The sequence below is a fragment of the Notechis scutatus genome, chromosome 1 (assembly GCF_049901735.1).
Source record: "Notechis scutatus isolate UNSWTSFEM ecotype Mainland chromosome 1, rNotScu1.2, whole genome shotgun sequence".
Lineage (NCBI taxonomy): Eukaryota > Metazoa > Chordata > Lepidosauria > Squamata > Elapidae > Notechis > Notechis scutatus.
Genome location: NC_142009.1, coordinates 293861590 through 293881146, shown reverse-complemented (window position 1 = coordinate 293881146; position 19557 = coordinate 293861590). Strand labels below are relative to the sequence as shown.

The window sequence follows — 19557 nt, the reverse complement described above, 5'->3', positions numbered from 1 at the left end:
AGAAGTCATTTTATTTTAACACAGACAGTTCTTAACCAAGATTCCCAATCAATCCCAAACTGACTGAATTATTTTTGGGTTTCTATTCTACAACACAAGATAAAGGAGAAATATCACTGAACTGTATTTATTTTTGCAAAGTTCACACAAGTATATGAAATTAAGGAAATAGCTTATAAAGATTTATAACTAGAACTTAGTATCCCTTAACTTGATTACTGAAATTTACCCATTTGAGGGGAGGGGGTGTTCTCTGATACACCAAATCATATGCTAACTGACTCTGCTGGGTTTACACAGTATGTTAAACATAGACAATAAAGTTTAAACTTACTATGCTCTCTCTCAAGCTAAGATCTTGTGGTATTTCCAGATCCAGAAAGACAGGCAGGTAGTAGCCAATCAACCAAACATTGTGGCAATAGAAAAGGGCAAGAAGACAGTAGTGGTAATAGACACAGTAATGTCAACTAACAGTAACATAAAAAAGAAGGAGTACAAGAAACTGAAGAAGTACCAGGGCCGTGGAGTGTGAAAGGCAAAATGATTCCAGTAGTGGCACACTGTGTCTTAGGGCTGTGACTCTTAAACTGGGAGAATGGATCCAGTTGATCTCAGGAATGACATCTGAGCTCTCTGTCAAGCTCTCTGTCCTCTCTGCAGTGCACCCATAAGGGTGAGAGGCATTTTTTTAAAAAAAAATTTTAAATATAAATAAATAAAAGTTTGCAATTTTGGAGTTAAAAACAACTAATACAAACTAAAAAGAAAAGAAAAAGTACATAAAAACCTTATATATTAAAGAAAAAAGATATATAAAGAAATAACTTCCCCCTCAAATCCCACAGAATCAGACTGGGTTCTATGAAGGACGCCAGATGAGTGGATAATTCAGAGAGGCCACTGACAATCAAGAATTTGTTTGCAAAACTTCTAACTTCCCCCTTCATTATGGCAAATAAAATTCAGTAGCTTATCATCTTCTCTAATATTTTGGGGAAATGCCCAGCAAGGCAGGGAAGAGGAATCAAGTGGGAAGTTAGCCTTGAATTGTTGTGGCAAATAAAATTCAGTAGCTTATCATCTTCTCTAATATTTTGGGGAAATGCCCAGCAAGGCAGGGAAGAGGAATCAAGTGGGAAGTTAGCCTTGAATTGTTGTGTATTCTCAAGACATTCATGTCTCTCTCCCTCTCTCTCCCCCTCTCTCTCTCCCTTCCCCCTCCCTTCCTTTCTCTGTGTGTAAACTAAAATTTTACATGACTTGTTAAACATGTTGTTTAAAGGCTGAATATATACTTCCTGTGCCACTTCAACAGCAACATTTGTCTTATACAGATAGAAGGAGCAGGAATTACCAAAGCCATTAAAGATGCAGACCACATCCACAAAAGAGACAAACCAACTCTGCTCTATAACAAAAATCATAAGAAAAGAAACAAAAGTTCTTCTGCAATAGAATAGAAAAGTTCCCCTGCAACTGAGACACTCAAATGAGTGTCTCAGTTGAGAGTAAAGTATGTTCTAGAATTCTTTTGCTATTATTGTAACTTTCTTTTTAAATGTTATTCCTTTGTAAAAAAAAAATAGAGTTTTGTAAAGAATATAAAAATTAATATAAAGAAAAGACAAAAAGTGTAAAGGGAAAGAATGAAAAGTAATAGAAACAGCTTCCAATTTTCTGTGCAGCAAAATATAGGTGCAATTACAAAATCACCTTTTATTCTATGGTTATAAAACAAAAGCTCCCTTTTTCTATTATTTTTAATCATCAAAACATAAGATCATTTTGTTCTGTTTCGTGAAAAAGGTCTATAAGAGGTTTCCAGTCAGCAATATAAATGTTGTTTTTTCACTTAATACACATTCCTCCTCCTATTTTCTCCACAATAACCACCCTCTGAGGTGAATTGAAAGAGACTGACTGGGCCACAGTTACCCAGCAGGTTTCCATGCCTAAGGCAGGACTAGAAGTCATGGTCTCTTGGTTTCTAGCCTGGTGCCTTAGCCACTAGATCAAAGTGCCTTTTATTTGTCTTCATCAAACATTCTTCCATTTTGAGTAATGTGTGTATTCCCCATGTAAGCATATAATAAACTTGCTGCAGTTTTCGTATATACTTTTAAATGTTACTTCTTTAAAAAAATTTTTTTTTGCTTAGCTTAGCTTAAGCTAGGCTTTTTTCTAAAATTGTTGTTTCATAGATTAACCATTTACAATCTAGACCAGAGGTGTCAAACTCGTGTTGTCACGATGTCATCATGTGACGTAACGTGACTTTTTCCCCCTTCACTAAACCGGGTGTGGGCGTGTCCAGCGCATGACGCATCTGGCCGTGGGCCACGAGTTTGACACCCCTGATCTACACTGTAAACAGCAAAGCCTGACAGGAATTGCGGGGAATACTAATAGTTGTACACTGACTATATATATGTTACCTACTCTTGTACAAAATCACAATACAATTGATTTTGGCCAAGTGAATTCTATGAATTCATTGGGGATTATAAATCATTCTTACTCAGCTTGCTGAGCAAACTGAGCAAAATGTAGTTTAATCAATGCAATATATACAGCACTTACAGGAAAATGGTTATATTTATTCTATTATTCTATAAAGGTCCCCTTTTAGGGAAGGTGACTTCAATAATATTTGATACTGATGCTACATTTCAATCAAGGCATAATCATTGGAGGTTTGGTGGTCTGAGTTTCTTCTTCTTCTGCTGCTGCTGCTGAATGTCACTCTGATCTATGCTTTAATTGTGGATGCAAAGTCTATGGAGATTCTCAATCATCCATGTTATGGTTGTCCCAAAGATGCTTTTCAAAAGGCAACTGGGCTTCTTTGGTTTTTTTTTTCTCTTGAAAATGTTTCGCTTCTCATCCAAGTAGCTTTTCAGTTCTGAACTGAATTTGCCTTTTTAAACGTACATGTAGATGCAAGGGCTCACCTGGTGTGTATTTCCAAGATTTGGGTGGGTGCAGGGTACTGGTCCTGTCTTAGAAATGTGGCCACTTGGTTTCAAGTGTGGTATCAGTCAAGACTTTATGATAGGAGTGGTGATGCAGGACACTGTAGCGGCCTTCGAAGTACTGCTTCATAGAAGATACTGTCATTCAGAACACTGTGCTGGCCTTCAAGGTATTGCTTCATTGAAGGCACTTGTTAGACTCTACTTGTGAAATTGGGCCCTAAGATTGCTACTTGCATACCAGCCTCTCTGCCTGAGTTGCTTGACTCTCTTATTCGGCTGGTGGTGTAGTTCTCCAGATTCATGGTTCTGGAGGGTCAACCTGTCTGCACTGGGCTTGGCATGAACTCAAGAGCTCATGAACACCATGGGCCTGATCCAGATTATTGACAGATTGACACCCAGTAGATGTCACACATTAGAACTAATTTTTGTCTTGGGCAGTAGCAATATAATTGCTTGGAGTCAGAAGATGTTATCATGGATGGATCACCCTCTGTTAACCTTTCCCTGTTTTAGGAATGCCCCTGCTGCAGGATGGAAGGCCCTATTTTATCTGTCTGCCTAAATCACCTGATGGATCTTGTGGGATTCAAGAGGAAACTTGGTATAATTACTGAAGCTCTGGTGCACACATTTGGCCAAAGTCTTAGTTGCTGTTTGAATGAACATACAACAGAGATTTTGGATTGGATTGTGCCCATGTGGCTTCTCTTTGTTGGTGGATCCTGTACAGTCCCTTGGTTCCAGAGGAACTCTAGGAGATGAAGTAGTATAAACAATGCCTTGGCTGCTGTTAAAGAAACATGAAGAGTGATTTTGACCAGGTGCAGGTAAGAGCCTGGTAGGTGGAGAGGTTGGACTAGATGATTTAAAAGGTCCCTTCCAACTCTGATTATCTGTATATAAGGTCTACCTTGTAGCAATAAGGGCAATGAATTTTTCTGCACTTATTCCAACCCCATATGCCCCCCCACACACACTATCTTCAATAAGTTCCAGTTGGTTTATTTTTATTTCCATTAATCACCCATAGATGAATGGCTTTATCAATTTATTAAATAAATAAAATTCCTAGATGGAGAAAAGATGTCATGCCCCTGTGGGAATCTGATTCCGAGGGGGAGGCTGAGCAGCTGACAGGGAGTGGCAGTGTGGCTCTGTTGGTTGTGAAAGAAACTGGGGAAGGGCAAAGCCGGCTGGGCAGAGCAGGAGAGAGGTAGAGCAAAGCAGAGGGAATTTAGAGGAAGAACCAGGCCCACCCCCTCTTCATCCTAGGGCACGTAGGGAAGAACAGAGAAGGGAGCAACATGAGTTGCGTGGCCTACGGGGGAGGAAAGGGCTCTGATTCCCTTCATTAGCTGCAGCTGGGAACACAGTGTTTAAAAAGGGGAGTTGTGCACAGCCAACTGTTGAGAGCAAATCATGAATTATCTGGTATTGTCGAGGCTTATCTGGGTTCCTGGCATCTTCCCAACTGTGTGTGTTTTGCTGGCCTTTCAAGTCTGCAATTCCTTCTCCTGCCTGGTCAAGTTAATTACTGCGGCGTGATTTGTGTGGATTTTTATTTACAGTTTGTATGTACTTAGTTTTTGGACTGAATTTCCTCCACTTAAAGACTGTTCTTGGGAGAATTTTTTCTCTAGCCAAAGGTAACCTGGACATTGGGAGCAAAATTGGAGGTATTAAAGGGACTCTTCTTACTTATGTGACTGTGTTGCCTTTGTGCCATGCCCTGGGTCATCACAAAAAGGAATATTTTACTCCTATAGAAAGTTCATAATTTGTACAGTGCCCATATTAGTTCTTATTTTGCCCATTCCTACTTATATTAGGTCCAATCCAAGGTTATTGATAGAAAAACAGAACTGCAATCCCATTTCCATTGGATTCACTAATTAATACAAAAAAGCCCTCAAACATTCACCTATCCACAGAAATGGTCAACCATGAAAGACACTATTTAGAGTTCAGTGGGTGGAATATGAACCATCATTAATATAGCTAAAAACTAACCTCTATGGGTGGCTCAATACCGTTTAAGCCAGGGCTGTCCAACCTTGGCCCCTTGAAGCCTGGCGGACTTCAGAATTCCCAGCCAGCTGGCTGGGAATTCTGGGAGTTGAAGTCCGCCAGGCTTCAAGGGGCCAAGGTTGACAGCCTGGTTTAAGCTATAATAAAATATTTCCCCTGTGGGTTTCTTTCTAAGCTTTTCAATGAATAATGTTAGAAAATTACTGGGAAATTTCTAGTTAACACTCAGCACATTTCCAGTCAATCCTTACACCCAGATCAGACCAAGTATACATGCCACTTGATTCAGCTAACAAACATATACATTGAAGTTTATTGATTAATCAAAGGCAAACATCAGAGGAAAGAAAGTTAATTGGCAAAATCGGACAAAGTACAGGGAAAAGCAGGGAGAGCGTAAGACATATACCAAAAGTATACTTTACACTTTCTACGTAATTGTATCAAAAGACAGTGTTTTCCTGAGTCACTGGAAATAATACTGTGAGCTTGGATAGAGAAGGGGGTGGTCTTTAGTTATTCCAGCTTTAACCCCTTTAAATCCATAAAAGTAGGAAAACAGCTATGGAAAATAGGACACCAGAGATCCCTTATCTATTCTATACAGTGAAAGAAATAATTTGTTATACATAATTATACATAATATCCAGTTAGCACAAATGAAGAGTGCAATGAACCTAACAGAGCACATCTAGGCTGCAAGTGACACATTCCATTAATCCTTTGGTTTGCTCTGGAATGCATGAGCATAAAAGGTGAGCTCACTTCCTATGAGGAATAATGCAACCACACTCTGGAGTGTTAAGAAGCATCAGACTACCCAGGAAACTGCTCTGAAAATGTGCAAATGGCAAGAAAAAAGCATATTACAAGTATTCTGACTAAAGCAAGTAGGAAAACGTCTGGCTCAAGTTTCCCCAAGAATTATCATGTTTTTCACACTATAAGAAATATCTATGCATCTTATAGAGTGAATGTTGCTGAAGCCCTGCCCGCCCACCGGCCCCCACCCTTCGGCCTCTGCTTCCCAGCAATTTGCCTCCTTGCAGCAAACAGCAAACAGCCTGGTCAGCTTCAGCACAGTCTGATTTAGCACAAGTATCTAATTGGTGGTTGGATCGGCCAAGTAACAGATAATCAGAGTTGAAAGGGACCCTGTAGTTCATTTAGTCCAACCCCCTGCCTAAGCGGGACACCCTACACCATTTCTGACAATTGGCAGTCCAATCTCTTCTTGAAAGTCTCAAGTGATGGCTCTCCCACAACTTCTGAGGGCAAACTGTTCCATTGGTTGATTTTCTCACTATCGGAAAGTTTCTCCTTATTTCCAGGTTAAATCTTTCCTTGTTCAGTTTCCATTGATTATTCCTTGTCTGGCCAACAGCTGCTTTAGAAAATAGCTTGACTCCTTCCCCTCTGTAGCAGCCCCACAAATATTGGAAGACTGCTATCATGTCTCCCCTGGTCCTTCTCTTCACTAGACTAGCCAAGCCCAGTTCCTGCAACCGTTCGTTGTATGTTTTAGCCTCCAACCTAATCATCCTGGTTGCTCTTCTCTGTACTTTTTCTAGAGTCTCAACATCTTTTTTATACTGTGGTGAACAAAAGTGGATGCAGTACTCTACGTGTGGCCTTACTAAGGCTTTAAAGAGTGGTATTAGTACCTCACTTGATCTCAATTGTATCCCTCTGTTAATGCAACTGAGGACTGCATTAGCTTTTTTGTTAGATACGGCCCAGTGTTCTAGTCTGTCAAGATCCATCTGGATCTTGAGCCTATCTTCTTGGGTGTTAGCTATTCCTGCCAGCTTCGTATCATCTGCAAATTTGGTAAATTCCTCTTCTATTGCCTCATCTAAGTTGTTAATGAAGATATTGAAGAGTACTGGGCCTAAGAGTACTGGGCCTAAGGCACCCCACTGCTTACTTCCCTCCATGTAGAGTTAAACCCATTAAGAGCTACTCGTTGAGTACAGTTTATCAGCCAGTTGCAAGTCCATCTGGTGATGGTGCTATCTATTCCATTTTTTTCTAGCTGACCAAGAAGTCGGTTGTGGTTTACTTTTTCGAATGCCTTTCTGCAATCTAAATATATTATGTCCGCAGTATTTTGCTGGTCTACTAATTTAGTCACTATGTTGAAAAATGAAATAAGATTGGTTTGGCATGATCTGTTTCTAACAGATCCATGCTGACTGCTAGTTATTACTTTACTTGTTTCTAGATGTTGACAGATCTGTTTTTTTATTATCTTTTCCAGTATCTTCCTGGGTATTGATGCTAGGCTGATTGGTTTATAGTTTCCTGGGTCTGTTTTTTTTTTCCCTTTTTTGAAGATGGGAACCACATCAGCTCTTTTCCAGTCCTCTGGAAATCTTTGTGCAGCCATACTGGTTTCTTCTTGGATTTCTTGTTTTTCTTTCTTAGTGGTATTGTGCTGTTCTGGGCTTCTATGATCATACTTTTCAGAGTTTCCCAAGATTCTTGAATTGTTTTCCCCTTTAGGATTTTCATCCATGAAATCTTTCCCAAGTTCTCTATGAGTTTATTAAATCAGCTCTTTTAAAATCCAAGACTCTGGTCTCATTATGTTCTATTGCTTGTGTTTGTGTTATGTTGAATTCTAGTATGATGTGGTCACTCTCACCCAAGGTTCCTGAAGTTTCAACTTCCTCTATCACTTCTTCTCTGTTTGTAAGAATTAAGTCCAGTATGGCTGTCCCTCTAGTTCCATCCTCTACCTTTTGGACAACAAAGTTGTCAGCTGGGTTGGTTAGGAATTTATTTGATTTCTCACTTGGTGCAGAATTAGTTTTCCAATTCATATCAGGATAATTGAAGTCCCCCATTAACTATTGTTTTGTGTTTCCTGTATATGTTTGTTAGTTAGTTGGCAAAAAGGACATCTATTTTTTCTGCTTGATTGGGTGGCCTATAATATACACCTATGGCCATGCCATTCTTTTTTTCTTTCATATTGACCCATATGCATTCTAGGAGGTTTTCATCTTTGGTTTCATGCATTTCTGTAGCAATATAGTGGTCCTTTACATACAGTGCAACTCCACCTCCTCTTTTATGGGGTCTGGGTTTTTTGAACAATTTGTATCCTTCTACCAGTATGTTCCAATCATGAGTTTCATCCCATCAAGTTTCTGTTATTCCAACTATATCATATCTACCTTCATGTATTCGTAGTTCAAGTTCACCCTGTTTGTTCCCCAGACTTTGTGCATTTGTATATAGGCACTTGAGATCTTTATGTCTGATGCTGTGTTTACTGTCTACATAACCTGTGTTGTGTCTACCTGCCTCTACTTTCTTGCCACCTGTTTGATTAATGCATATGGTATGGCACTCACTATTAAATACTTGGTTTTGCTTGACAGCAAGGTTGATAATCTTACCTGCACAAACAACTACGTTACATGCACTGGTATCCTTATTAATTTTAGGTTGCTGGGGACAGAAATGTTCTGTATCCATTAATTCTCTGTCTCACTGTTCAGTTTAAATGTTTATCCAGAAAATCTGTGAATTTAATGCCAAGTAACTCAGTGCCTTTCTTTGATGGATTCAAACCACCTCTTTTGTACAGTTTTTCATTGGACCAGCTGCAAACATCATGACTAATAAAACCAAAGCCTTCCCTTTAGCCTTTAGCCTCACATTAAACTCCGCCACATACTGGCTTTCCCTTTTTGTTCCTTGTATACTGGTAGAACCTCTGAAAAGATATGCCTACATCCCATACTACTAAGTTCATACCCCAAGCTCTGGAAGTCTTTCTGCACAGCAAGTATATCCTTCTGGGACCAATGATCAGCTGTTCTGGGCTACAGGGATCATCATCACCCATCACCGCTGTCACTGCCCATCACCACCACTGCCTATTGCCGCCTCTGCACACCCCATTTTCAGCATCCACGCATCCTGTTTTCATCGCACAGAGGCCAAAAATGGGGCGTGCAAAGGCGGCGCTGGGTGGCGGCAATCCCCACAGCCTGGAACAGCTGATCAGCGGTATTCCCGGAAGCCAATCCAACTGCTAATCAGCTGCTCGTGCCAAATCAGGCTGTGCTGAAGCTAACCAGGCTGTTGGCTGTTTGCTTCAAGGAGGCAAATTGCTAGGAGGCAGAGGCAGATATTTTTTTTCTTGTTTTCCTCCCCAAAAGCTTGGTGCGTCTTATGGGCTGAACCACTTATAGTTCAAAAAATACGGTAACAATATATTGGTAGGATATTTTATTTCTTCTCACCTGGACACATACTATCAACTTCACACATTCAAGATAGAGTGAAACACCAAAGTATAAATAGAAAATGAAGCCGGCAAGGGGAAAAAAACTTCAGAAACATCTGTTTAGTAATATTGCTGAGTATTTTGTTTTTTGTTTTTCTTGAAAGAGAAAAGGAAACTATCATCAGAAGCTTGCACAGCTGGCTGGAACCATTACTGCCAGCCAAAACTGACATAAAAAGGCAATTGATTAACTGATTCTACAATAGTTTTGCCAACCTGATCTTACCAAAAGCCCTCTAGCCTAGATTTAAAGAACTTCTGCCAACATCTGCAAAGTGGAACCATTTTATATAGTGGAACTGTGAAAAGATGCTTTACAATATGCATGAAAACAAAATACTTTTCCTTGATTCATTAAAGGAACTATGATTTTGTATTGCTCATATAGCTGCTTTGAAAGTGGTCTCCAAGAATTTCCATTTGTATCTATAGCCACTTTCACCAGTCTTATTATTGCTATAGTTATATTAACCAGAATCTTGAACCAAATATCAAATTATTAATTTCCTAGGACATAATAAAATGGGATGAATTTTTCAGGAAGAAAAAAAAATGGTACAAGCATAATTATTACAAGATATTATAGAGACATTGCAATCAATGAAAGTGAAGAAAACTCCAGAACTCGATAAATTTCTCACTGGGTGGCATAAAAATTTTAAGTACTTATTGGCACCTATATTATTAGATGTTTATAATGAATCATTTATTCTTTATTTCCTTTTATTATCTATGAGGTTTGTATTACAATAAAACTAAAGCTTGAGAAATTTCACAATATAAGCCAAGCTATAGACCGATACATTTGTTTAATATGAACATTAAAATATGGACTACAACACTAGATAGAAAGCTACAAAATATGTACCTATTTCAATAGGGATCTATAAAAATAAGAACACCCTCCATGTCTCCTTGCTTGTTAACTGATTTTATGGATATACAGCAGTCAGAGATAAAATAGAACCAGTTGCTCTATTTTTCTTGGATGCTGAAAAGGCCTTTGATATGGTCTAGGTTGAATTTATGAAGTATATTTTAAGAAGATATGGATTTGTTTTGTTGTTGTTATTGTTGTTGTTGTTGATTTGGTATTTCCATCCGGTGATGAGTGTTATTACAGATGGATTTATCTCTCAGACTCAATTGTGGCACTTGCAAGGATTTTCCTTGTCTCATTTAATCCTTAATTTGGTTTTTGAATCACTAGCTTCCTATACTAGAGTCTCGAAATATTAAATGTGTTGTAGAACGCAATTGTGAATATAATTATTTTGATACATTGATGACACTATAGTTATTCTAATAATTATGTAAAGTTATTACCAACATTCTTGTAGTCATGTAGCAGTATGGCTTATATTCTGGTTATACATTGTAACACATCTAATTTGCTGCCTTAAGGATCTTCTATATCTATAAATTACTTAAATCACATTAGGGCCATCACTTCCTCTCATCTCTGGGAAGAAGGTAATGGCAAACCACTTCTGAAGTTTTGCCAAGAGAACTGCAGGAACCTATCCACTCAATCAGCAGGAGTCAATACTGGTTTAAAATTACAACAAAAAACTCTTAATAATTAAAATTCCCTAATGCAGGGTATATAGTTATCAATATCTCCTATTGATAGGAGATATAGCTATCAATATTTCCTATTTACAATTATTAGAAAGATGTAAACTAGACTTTGTTTTTGGACATTATAAAACTGAGCTTGAAATAAAACTGTGCACAAATAATGAACATATAGTTGCTAAAATATATAAACTTTTATTGAAATTTGAAGCAGAAGAACAACTGAAAGACTATGATAAGCAAAGCTAAGTATTGTGATAACATAGATGGAACAATGAAAAATATATGGCTGAAAGAACTGAAATTTACGGTGTGTTGTAATTTTAAAAAGAACTTTTATAAATGATGTATCATTGGTATATGTCATTAGAGAAATTGTCTAGAATTTATAAATGTATAATGTATAAATTTATGTTGGAAATGTGAACAAATAAAAGGATCATTTTATCATGTTTCGTGGATATGTATAAAACCTAGAAAAATCTAGATTCAAGTACATTGATTGAGAGGATTTTAAAGATTAATATATAACCGAGACAAGAGATTTTTCTTTTGGGATTATTGGGCAAACAGTTGGGAAAAAAAGTTATGGAGTTTTGTTTTGTTTTTGTATATGTTATCTATAGCAGGATGACTGTATGTACAAAAAAAAAAGATCCAGCATTATCCCCAATCAAGTGAATATTAAGGAACTTGCTAAAATGGCTAAGCTGACTTCTTTGATCAGAGAAAAGACAATATCTACATATTGCTGACTGGAAATCCCTTATAATATTTTATGAACAGAAACTAGTGAATTTAAGACTTATGGTTTTGCACGATAGATTATAGAAAGAACACAGTTATGTTGAAACTACAGAATAAAAGGTAAATGAATAGTTGTACTTATACCTACTTAAAGAAGATCTTTGTATTTTTTGCTTTCTTTTCTACTTTTCTTTTACCTTTTGCCCCTTTCTTGCACTTTTAGTTATTTCTTTGATTGTTTTTTTTTCTTACTTTACTTTGTATTAATTTTAAGTTTTTAGTAAAAAAAAAACTTTACTAAAATTGTGTTTAAAAATAATTAGAATCCCAATTAAGTCTTTGGGGTAATATTATACAGTGGACACTATTTTATTTATGAACAGGGCATACCAAAAAGGCCCCACAGAAATTGTACTATATTAATTACATTAAATGTTTCTTCCAAACATATTCTTGTTTGTTTGATGCATGACGTTTATGTATTCCTAAGTAAAATAATATTTTTCTTGAAAAAAATTAATAAAACATAGTGTGATTGTGCTATGTGGCCTGACTTTTGGTACATTTGTATATTTTGAGAGGAATTCCAATGTTTATTCTTATTAAATATTTTACATAGATAACTTACTCAGAATTTTTATGGCAGGCTAAAGCCTGTAGAATATCTTTGGCTTGTTATGATGGTGGCTGTAACCTACTAAGCCCTTATGATGGTGGATGTTACCTACCAGCCTACCAAGATATCAAGCTTTCAACTAGATCATTGAGCTTTTATTTTACTAGCTTTTTTATTTAAAGCGGTGGACAATATCATTTTTATGACTAAATTTATCTTAAGGCCCATCTCAGCAAGTTTTAAGGATCCAGATATGCTAAACTGGGTTATTAATTTCCAGCTTTGAAAGCTGCCAAAGACTGAATTATTGCTTATGTGCCATTAAGTGGGACTATCAAGTTAGTGTTGACTCTTAGCAACCTCATAGATTTTTCCCCTTTGTATTTTATATTCTGATAAACTAATAAAATTTGAAAACAAAAATATTTTCTCCCTTGTTTTTCAGGTCTTACAATGGTACATTAATCACTATAAATATATTTGGTTATTCTTTATTCTTCAATTAGTATAATCACTAATTATTTTTGTTTGTATTGTAGATGTTTTTGTATCTCTCTATTTAAAATGTGCATGCACATTGAGGTAGCAAAAAAAATGTTGCTGTCAGAGTACTCATGATTCTCTTGGTTAAAAACAGTGCTATTATTTTTGACAATTTTCAGATATGAGCAAGTAAAATTCAGGGAAGCTCAGTTTCATAATATCCAGTAGCCTAACATCCTCTTCCCCATCCACTCCCCACTTTTGGCAGTATAACTACAATTCCATGGTGAGCGCAATCCTATGATCTTTTGGATTTGTGTCACCCACAATGCTGTTATGGAAGCAGGCTATTTGGGCTGCTGGAAATTGTGGTTCAGCAGCATCTGGAAAGCCACAAGCATTTTGCTCCTTGTTGAAAACATTAAGTAGCTGAAGATCGTCAGGACAGACATCAACTGAATGGATAGTTCAACTCAGGGGTGTCAAACTCATGTGGTCACGGCAGTGTCATATGACATATCGGGACTTTTTCCCCCTTCGTTAAACCTAGTGTGAGCATGGACAGCACGTGACGCATCTGGCCCAAGGCCAGGAGTTTGATAGCCGTGGTCTAACTGGTATAAAGGCAACACTGTTTTCTAATATATTTTCTCATATGACAATACAAAGATTTCTGAGCACATAATCATGCTAATATATGGATAAATAAATGCATGCATGTGAGTGCATATATATAGTGATATCTGTGATTGTGATTACTATCCTGTTATCTTCGGAACCCAAGCACATGCTAATGCTTATGAAAAGGTATACCTATTCCTACATATACTATTCATACAGCCTGTTTGTGATTTACATGCATGGTGACATAGACCTATGGATGCATTTGTTGTGCTTATTCCACACATAAATATTTGTCTGAGGTATGCAAAACATTCAAAAGCAGTCTTAAATGAAGCAGCCTTCCATGAAATGTCAAAATAGGGTTGTCCTCCAGAAGGTTAACAAAGCTGATTCAAAGCTATCCCTAGTTGTATGTATGTTTATCCAGGCACAGAGACTACCAGAAATGTAAAGTATCTGTGCGTGTATAGAAATGCATAGCCAGCAGGGACAGATTTCAAAGCAGCAGTATAGCTACTTTAACTCTCCAGCAATGTACTTTAGTTACATTAAAGTGTTTTGTGAAGCAGTCCTTCAATACTTTGCACAACACCTATATTTACTTATTCAGCAGAAATTTCCCTCCATATTGTGATAGTGAACTAACTAATTTGTACTTGAAGTGGATGCTATTAGTGGCATTCTCTCCTCAAGCATATTCAGTTGGACGTTTGACCCACCTCATTTTGAAGAATCAAGGCAGCTACCAGTATTCCAAAACAAAACAGAGAAATTATTGATCTGAATATCATTAAAAAAATAAAATACAATGCACATAAAGCTCAAAAAAATCAAAATTTACTTCATACCAACACCAAACTATCAATGGGATTGTGCATACTTTTCTTTAATATGCAATATTTTTTGCATGGTGTCATTTGAACGTATTGCACATTATACCAGTGCCTTAAATATATTGGGAGGGAGGGAACAAAATGAAGACTCATCTACTGCTTTCAAAACTCTGAAACCAACCACAGTATGAAGATTTTCTTTTCTTGCTGCACAGTTTGGTGCTAATTTCTCCCCTCACCCTCATCTTCCATACCCAATAGGATATTGGTTCTTGCTTTAAAAACACATATACCAGAATTGGAACACAAATTGCTATGACCTTTGGATTAAAAAAATATGAAAAGTCTCTTTAGAGCAAGATAACTACAAATCTCAGCATAAACAAAGGTTTGAGAGGGATTTCACCTGTACTAGATCATTAAATTCCAAAATGGGTAGGAAATCAAAAAGTATAAGAGGAACCAAATCATCCATTATACAATACTGGTAGATTGATTTGGATTTGTTCAATATTATTTCTGTTGGCTGAAATAGGTATCAGTCATTTAATGAAATTCTTGGTTTAAAAAATAGTTTGAAAGTAAAATGGAAAGACATTTTCTGAGAGTTGATAATTCTCAAGGGATGTTAAGCCTATTGATATTCTCAAGGAAGAGGAATCAGAGATAAACTTAGCTGCACATCAAAACATTTAAGTAGCAAAGGGCAGTAGCAAGGCAAACTGGAGTAAGAAGACATTGACAACTGTTCCTTGCTATTGACAGGTCACTCCTTCTTGGCCCTGGAGTTCTCTGCAACCGCCCCCATTGAAGGGAGGATTAAGCCTATTCCAACAGACAATCCCAGGTGACTATTGGAACCAGTAGGGATTCAGAGGGAACTTGGAGTTATTCCTGAGGCTCTGGTGCATGATTTTTCTAAGGCCTTAGTTGTAACCTGGAATGATTCATGGTTCACCTGAATAACACCATTGTTGTGTGAGCTGTACTTGCTTCCAGTTGCTTTCCAGATACAACTCAAGGTTCTTTAAATAATCTTTAAAGCTGACAAAACTTGGGGACAGAGTGAAAAGAGGGATCAGCCTAGAATCCCTACACAGCCACAAGTGAACTAAGATCACCACCACCACCCCTTGTGTGCCATTGTCTCTTATTTAACTCTAATCAGGTGCTGGCCATTTGTTGGAAAGATTATTGTAGGTAGGCTTTTAGCAATAAATCAACTTAATTGAACCTTCACATCTGGATCTGGGGTTTTACACCTAACATGGAGACAACTATGGAACTCCTAGATAAAAAAGATCATATATTCTAGACCTATATCAATTAAGGGTTACACCTGTGCACAAAACAGATACAACATTAGTCACTCTATTTGATGACCAATGCTGAAATTTGGATGTCAGTGCAGGTAATCCTCCACTTGCAACTGGGCTCAGAATCTTAGCCATTGAATGAAGTAGTCATTAAATGAAACACCATGTGACCACTTCACCCAAAACCCTAATCCCAGATCCCTCCATTGCAATTGTTAAGTGACCACATGTGTTGTTAAGCAAAACATTGAGGAGAGGGCATAGGCCTCCTGATCATAATGGGATGAGTACACCTGGGAGATTGATGGCTTTTGCTAGAGGTTTTTTTTCCAGGTTTAAGGTCCGTTCCTCAGTCCTAGTATCCCTCTGGATGGGCTCCAGGGTTTGGTAGGGGGCACTGTTCTTCAGTGGTTTTATTCCTTCCCCAGCAGTTGTTCCAGTCATGTTTGCTTCTTGCAGGATACCTAGGAATCAGTGTCTTTCTGCTTGCTATTCAATATTTGTATGAACTCACTGGGAGTCAGCCTTTCAAGGAAAACCAGATTAAAAACCATTGCTATATAGATGAGTAGTGCTTTATTATACAGAATCTTGCAAGTCTGAATGTATTTCTTCCCTTTATTTTCATATGAACTGTCTGAGACATTTACTCTTGTCATATTTCGGCTCCTGCTGAGGCCTCTTTTGTTTCCTTTGGAAAGACTTTTTGCTCCTGCCCCTTTCAGAGGCCATTCATCTACCTTCTATACTGGGGGATGTTTCGGACCCGGTATTATCAATACATTGATGATTACCCAGTTGCATACTACAACCCTAGGCTGGGCCAGAAATGCTGCATTGTCTTCCTATTAATTTCAGGCGCTGCATTGTCTTCCTATTAATTTCTGGATGCAATTAAAAATGCCATTAAAATAATTAAATGCCTATAAAGTCCTTAGTAGTTTGGCACCTGGCTATCTGCAGGACCACATCGCCACACTAATGTCAGCCCAACAACTATACTCAAGCCAGGAGAAGCACTGATTCCCACCATTTTCAAGAAAAGGGTGAATCCTGGAAATCCCGCTGTTTGCTAATAGGACTGGCCTTCTGGAATTTTGGTAGCTAATAAATGTGATAATAATAAAAACAAAGTGGTGTTCTTTCAAATGCTTTTTCTCTGGTCTGACCATTTACCTTCTTGAAATAGTACATGGTTGCTTAACAGTAGGACTGCTATCTTAGACATGCCAACCTCCTTTACTTTGAATCATTGCTTTCAGCTGTGATAGATGATGGAGTTGAGGACAAACATGATTCAGAATTTTCTGCCAAAGGTTATTGGTTTTAACTGAGGAAACTGTTCTGTCCATTTCCCCCCACTAAGGAGCAGGGAGACTATAAAGCCCCAAACGTGATCCCAAAACCTGCAGGTGCCAGTAATACAAATAAACATCGAGCAATTAGCAAAATTAACACAGTTTTAAATAGCTTGGTTCACCAGATGCAGAGACGTAGCAGGGTTCCATAAAATGTAAAGTTATTAGAAATTAAACCATTAATCATCTGTTCAAAGGGCTGAATGCAAAAACCGTTCTGTCTGAAATGGATGATTTTTAAAAATGGCATGGATTTAAAAGGGACAATTCAGTTGTTCCAAGTCTGATGTTGAACTATGTTCTATAGCTTTGATTCAATTGAGAAAGGAGGATTATGGCCAGAATTCTTCCCTGCTCCCAGCATGTGCAAATACTGAATCCCAGCAACTCTGGAGGCCTGTTTCAGATATTCATATCCCCCCCGCCCCCTCAGATTGTTTAAATGTTCTAATGCTATAAAGAGAAATAGAAATCCAGATGCACATGAAGTTGGTGGTGGCCGCAAAAGCATCCAGATTATTGAAGATGTTAGTGGTGGTTATAAGTACTACTTATTACAGAAAGTGAATAAAGGGGAATAACAGCATTATTCCAATGATCAGGTATACACGCAATCTTTACATAGATGTTAAACAAGTTGTGCATCACTCCAAAAGTGTATTAGATTCATATTTTAACATTTTCCCATCTATCCCTGCATCATTATCCTTTTAATATTTTCACATAATTGATTACTTCCTTTTCACCTTATTTTTTGAAACTTATATTCATTTCAGTTTTACTCTTTGATGGATCGCTATCACACATGTATAAATATCTAAATGCTTCTTCCAGCATTTTTTCTTTTAGTTTCAAGTATCATTTGCAGGTTTTGTTTTGTTTTCATTCCACTTAACCTGGCAGAGGCTCCTTGTTTAGCCTTTTTCACACAATACTATTTAAAAAAAAAAAAAATCTATAAAAATTGTTGTGCTCTTTTCATCTTGTTCTCTTTTACTACATTATTTGCAACTTTTGGGGATTTTTTCCCCTCTAAATCCTATCCCCCGTGTTCTCCCATATTTCAGTGATTCATTTAAAAAAAAAATCATTTTCATCACTTTCTAAGCTATATTCTATCATAAACAACCAACTCTTTCCTTCTCCACCTCAATTAAATTTTATCCCAATAGCCCTGTTAAATTCTTCTTCCCCATCACTCTTGCTCATTTGACTGCTGTTACTGAAACTTCAAATTTTCTGTGAAGCAGGTTTCACTAAGGAACCCACTTTATTTAGTACATTATTCATCTAATGTCATTTACAGAGAACTCAGCCAGCCCAATGAGTCCCTTAATAGGATATCCCATTCCATTTCCTCTAATTTTCAGAAGTCAACATTTCCTGGTCAAAGAGAAATTTCTGTCTTTTTGGATTGCTTTAATGTATTTCTCTTCAATATTATTATATTTCTGCAAACTTTAAGGTTTCTCAAAGATTGTCAGTATGCTTTACCTTTTACATGTGGATGATTCTTTCAGTTTTATGGTCTCTACAGCAGACAAAGAAGTTATTTAACAAAGAATACAAAGCAAGATAATACTGTTGATTTGAAACATTTACCTCCTTCAGACAACCCATGAAGTTATTGCTGATAGGAGATCCAGGTAAATCAGCCGTACTGGGACTTCCACCAACATAGAAGAAGTCATCTGAGCCAAGCATAGTATAATCCTCTTGTGTGTAGCCAGTAGTGGTAAGGATTCCATCCACTGAGATTGTCACCTGTTTGAAGGATGCAATGGACAAAAAAAAGAAAAAAAGAAAAACAAAATTCCCAGCAATGACCTTACGGTTCTTAAAAGAGCAAGTCCTCTCCCTATTTTTATAAAACTTTTAGGATAGGTTTTGCTGAACTTTGTTGATTCATTGCAGCTCAGTTCCATTTTCTGGTCTGCTTTTTGTCCCTCCACTCCAAGTCCTTAATCACCTGCATTGCTAGTTCAACTTTGCTACTGCCAAAAAGAGAGCTATTCTACCTGCCATTGATGGCTTCCATTTAATAAGGCCAGAAAATGGAGCAGTTGGTGGACAGGAGCACTTATCTGAGCTGATAGTATGATTGATTAGCCATTATTGGTAGTGATTATTGTTAGTTATGACTGTTAGCAAAGACACTAATGATGAAGTTGATATATTTGATTTTGCTTCTTTGTATTTATTTGGCTCACAGCACACAAATGAACATGCATTCAGGGAAGGGAGGAAGGAAAAGGATCTCACTTTCAATACATTATGAAATGAACATGCTATGTGCCTACAAAGACACCCGCCACCACCCAGTACTGCAACTTAAAAAGAAAAAGAAGTACAAAAATTAAAAAAAATCAGGATTTACAAAAAATGAAAGAAAGAAGTCGACCATACATCAGCAAAAATGAAACATATAAAGTGAATTTGAAAACAAGAGGGAAAAAAATTGCCCAAAGTGCTCACACTCTCTACTTTAGCACACCCATGCCACTGTTTTTCAAAATCCAGAAGGACAAAGTATCCTGAGAGATTTTTTTTTTTTCACACTTGCATGCATTCCTTAAAAAAGCAAAAATGAAATCATAAACTATAAAAGGAGAAAAAGAACGCTTCAAAGAAAGGGAAATTAAATTTTAAAAAATCTAAAAATAGTCCAAACCCCGTAATTCATGGAGGAC

At 37.3% G+C, this 19557-nt stretch overlaps 1 protein-coding gene across 20 annotated transcripts in view; it reads right to left on the bottom strand.

Moving 5' to 3' along the window:
- The window catches only part of NRXN3 (neurexin 3), a 1270300-nt gene that overhangs the window by 887073 nt on the left and 363670 nt on the right, over nucleotides 1-19557 (bottom strand). For all 20 annotated transcript variants that reach the window (XM_087952028.1, XM_087952029.1, XM_087952026.1 and 17 more), the window contains one exon: nucleotides 18470-18631. In XM_087952028.1, coding sequence (XP_087808154.1) covers nucleotides 18470-18631 — 162 coding nt within the window. The remainder of the gene's footprint in view (nucleotides 1-18469; nucleotides 18632-19557) is intronic.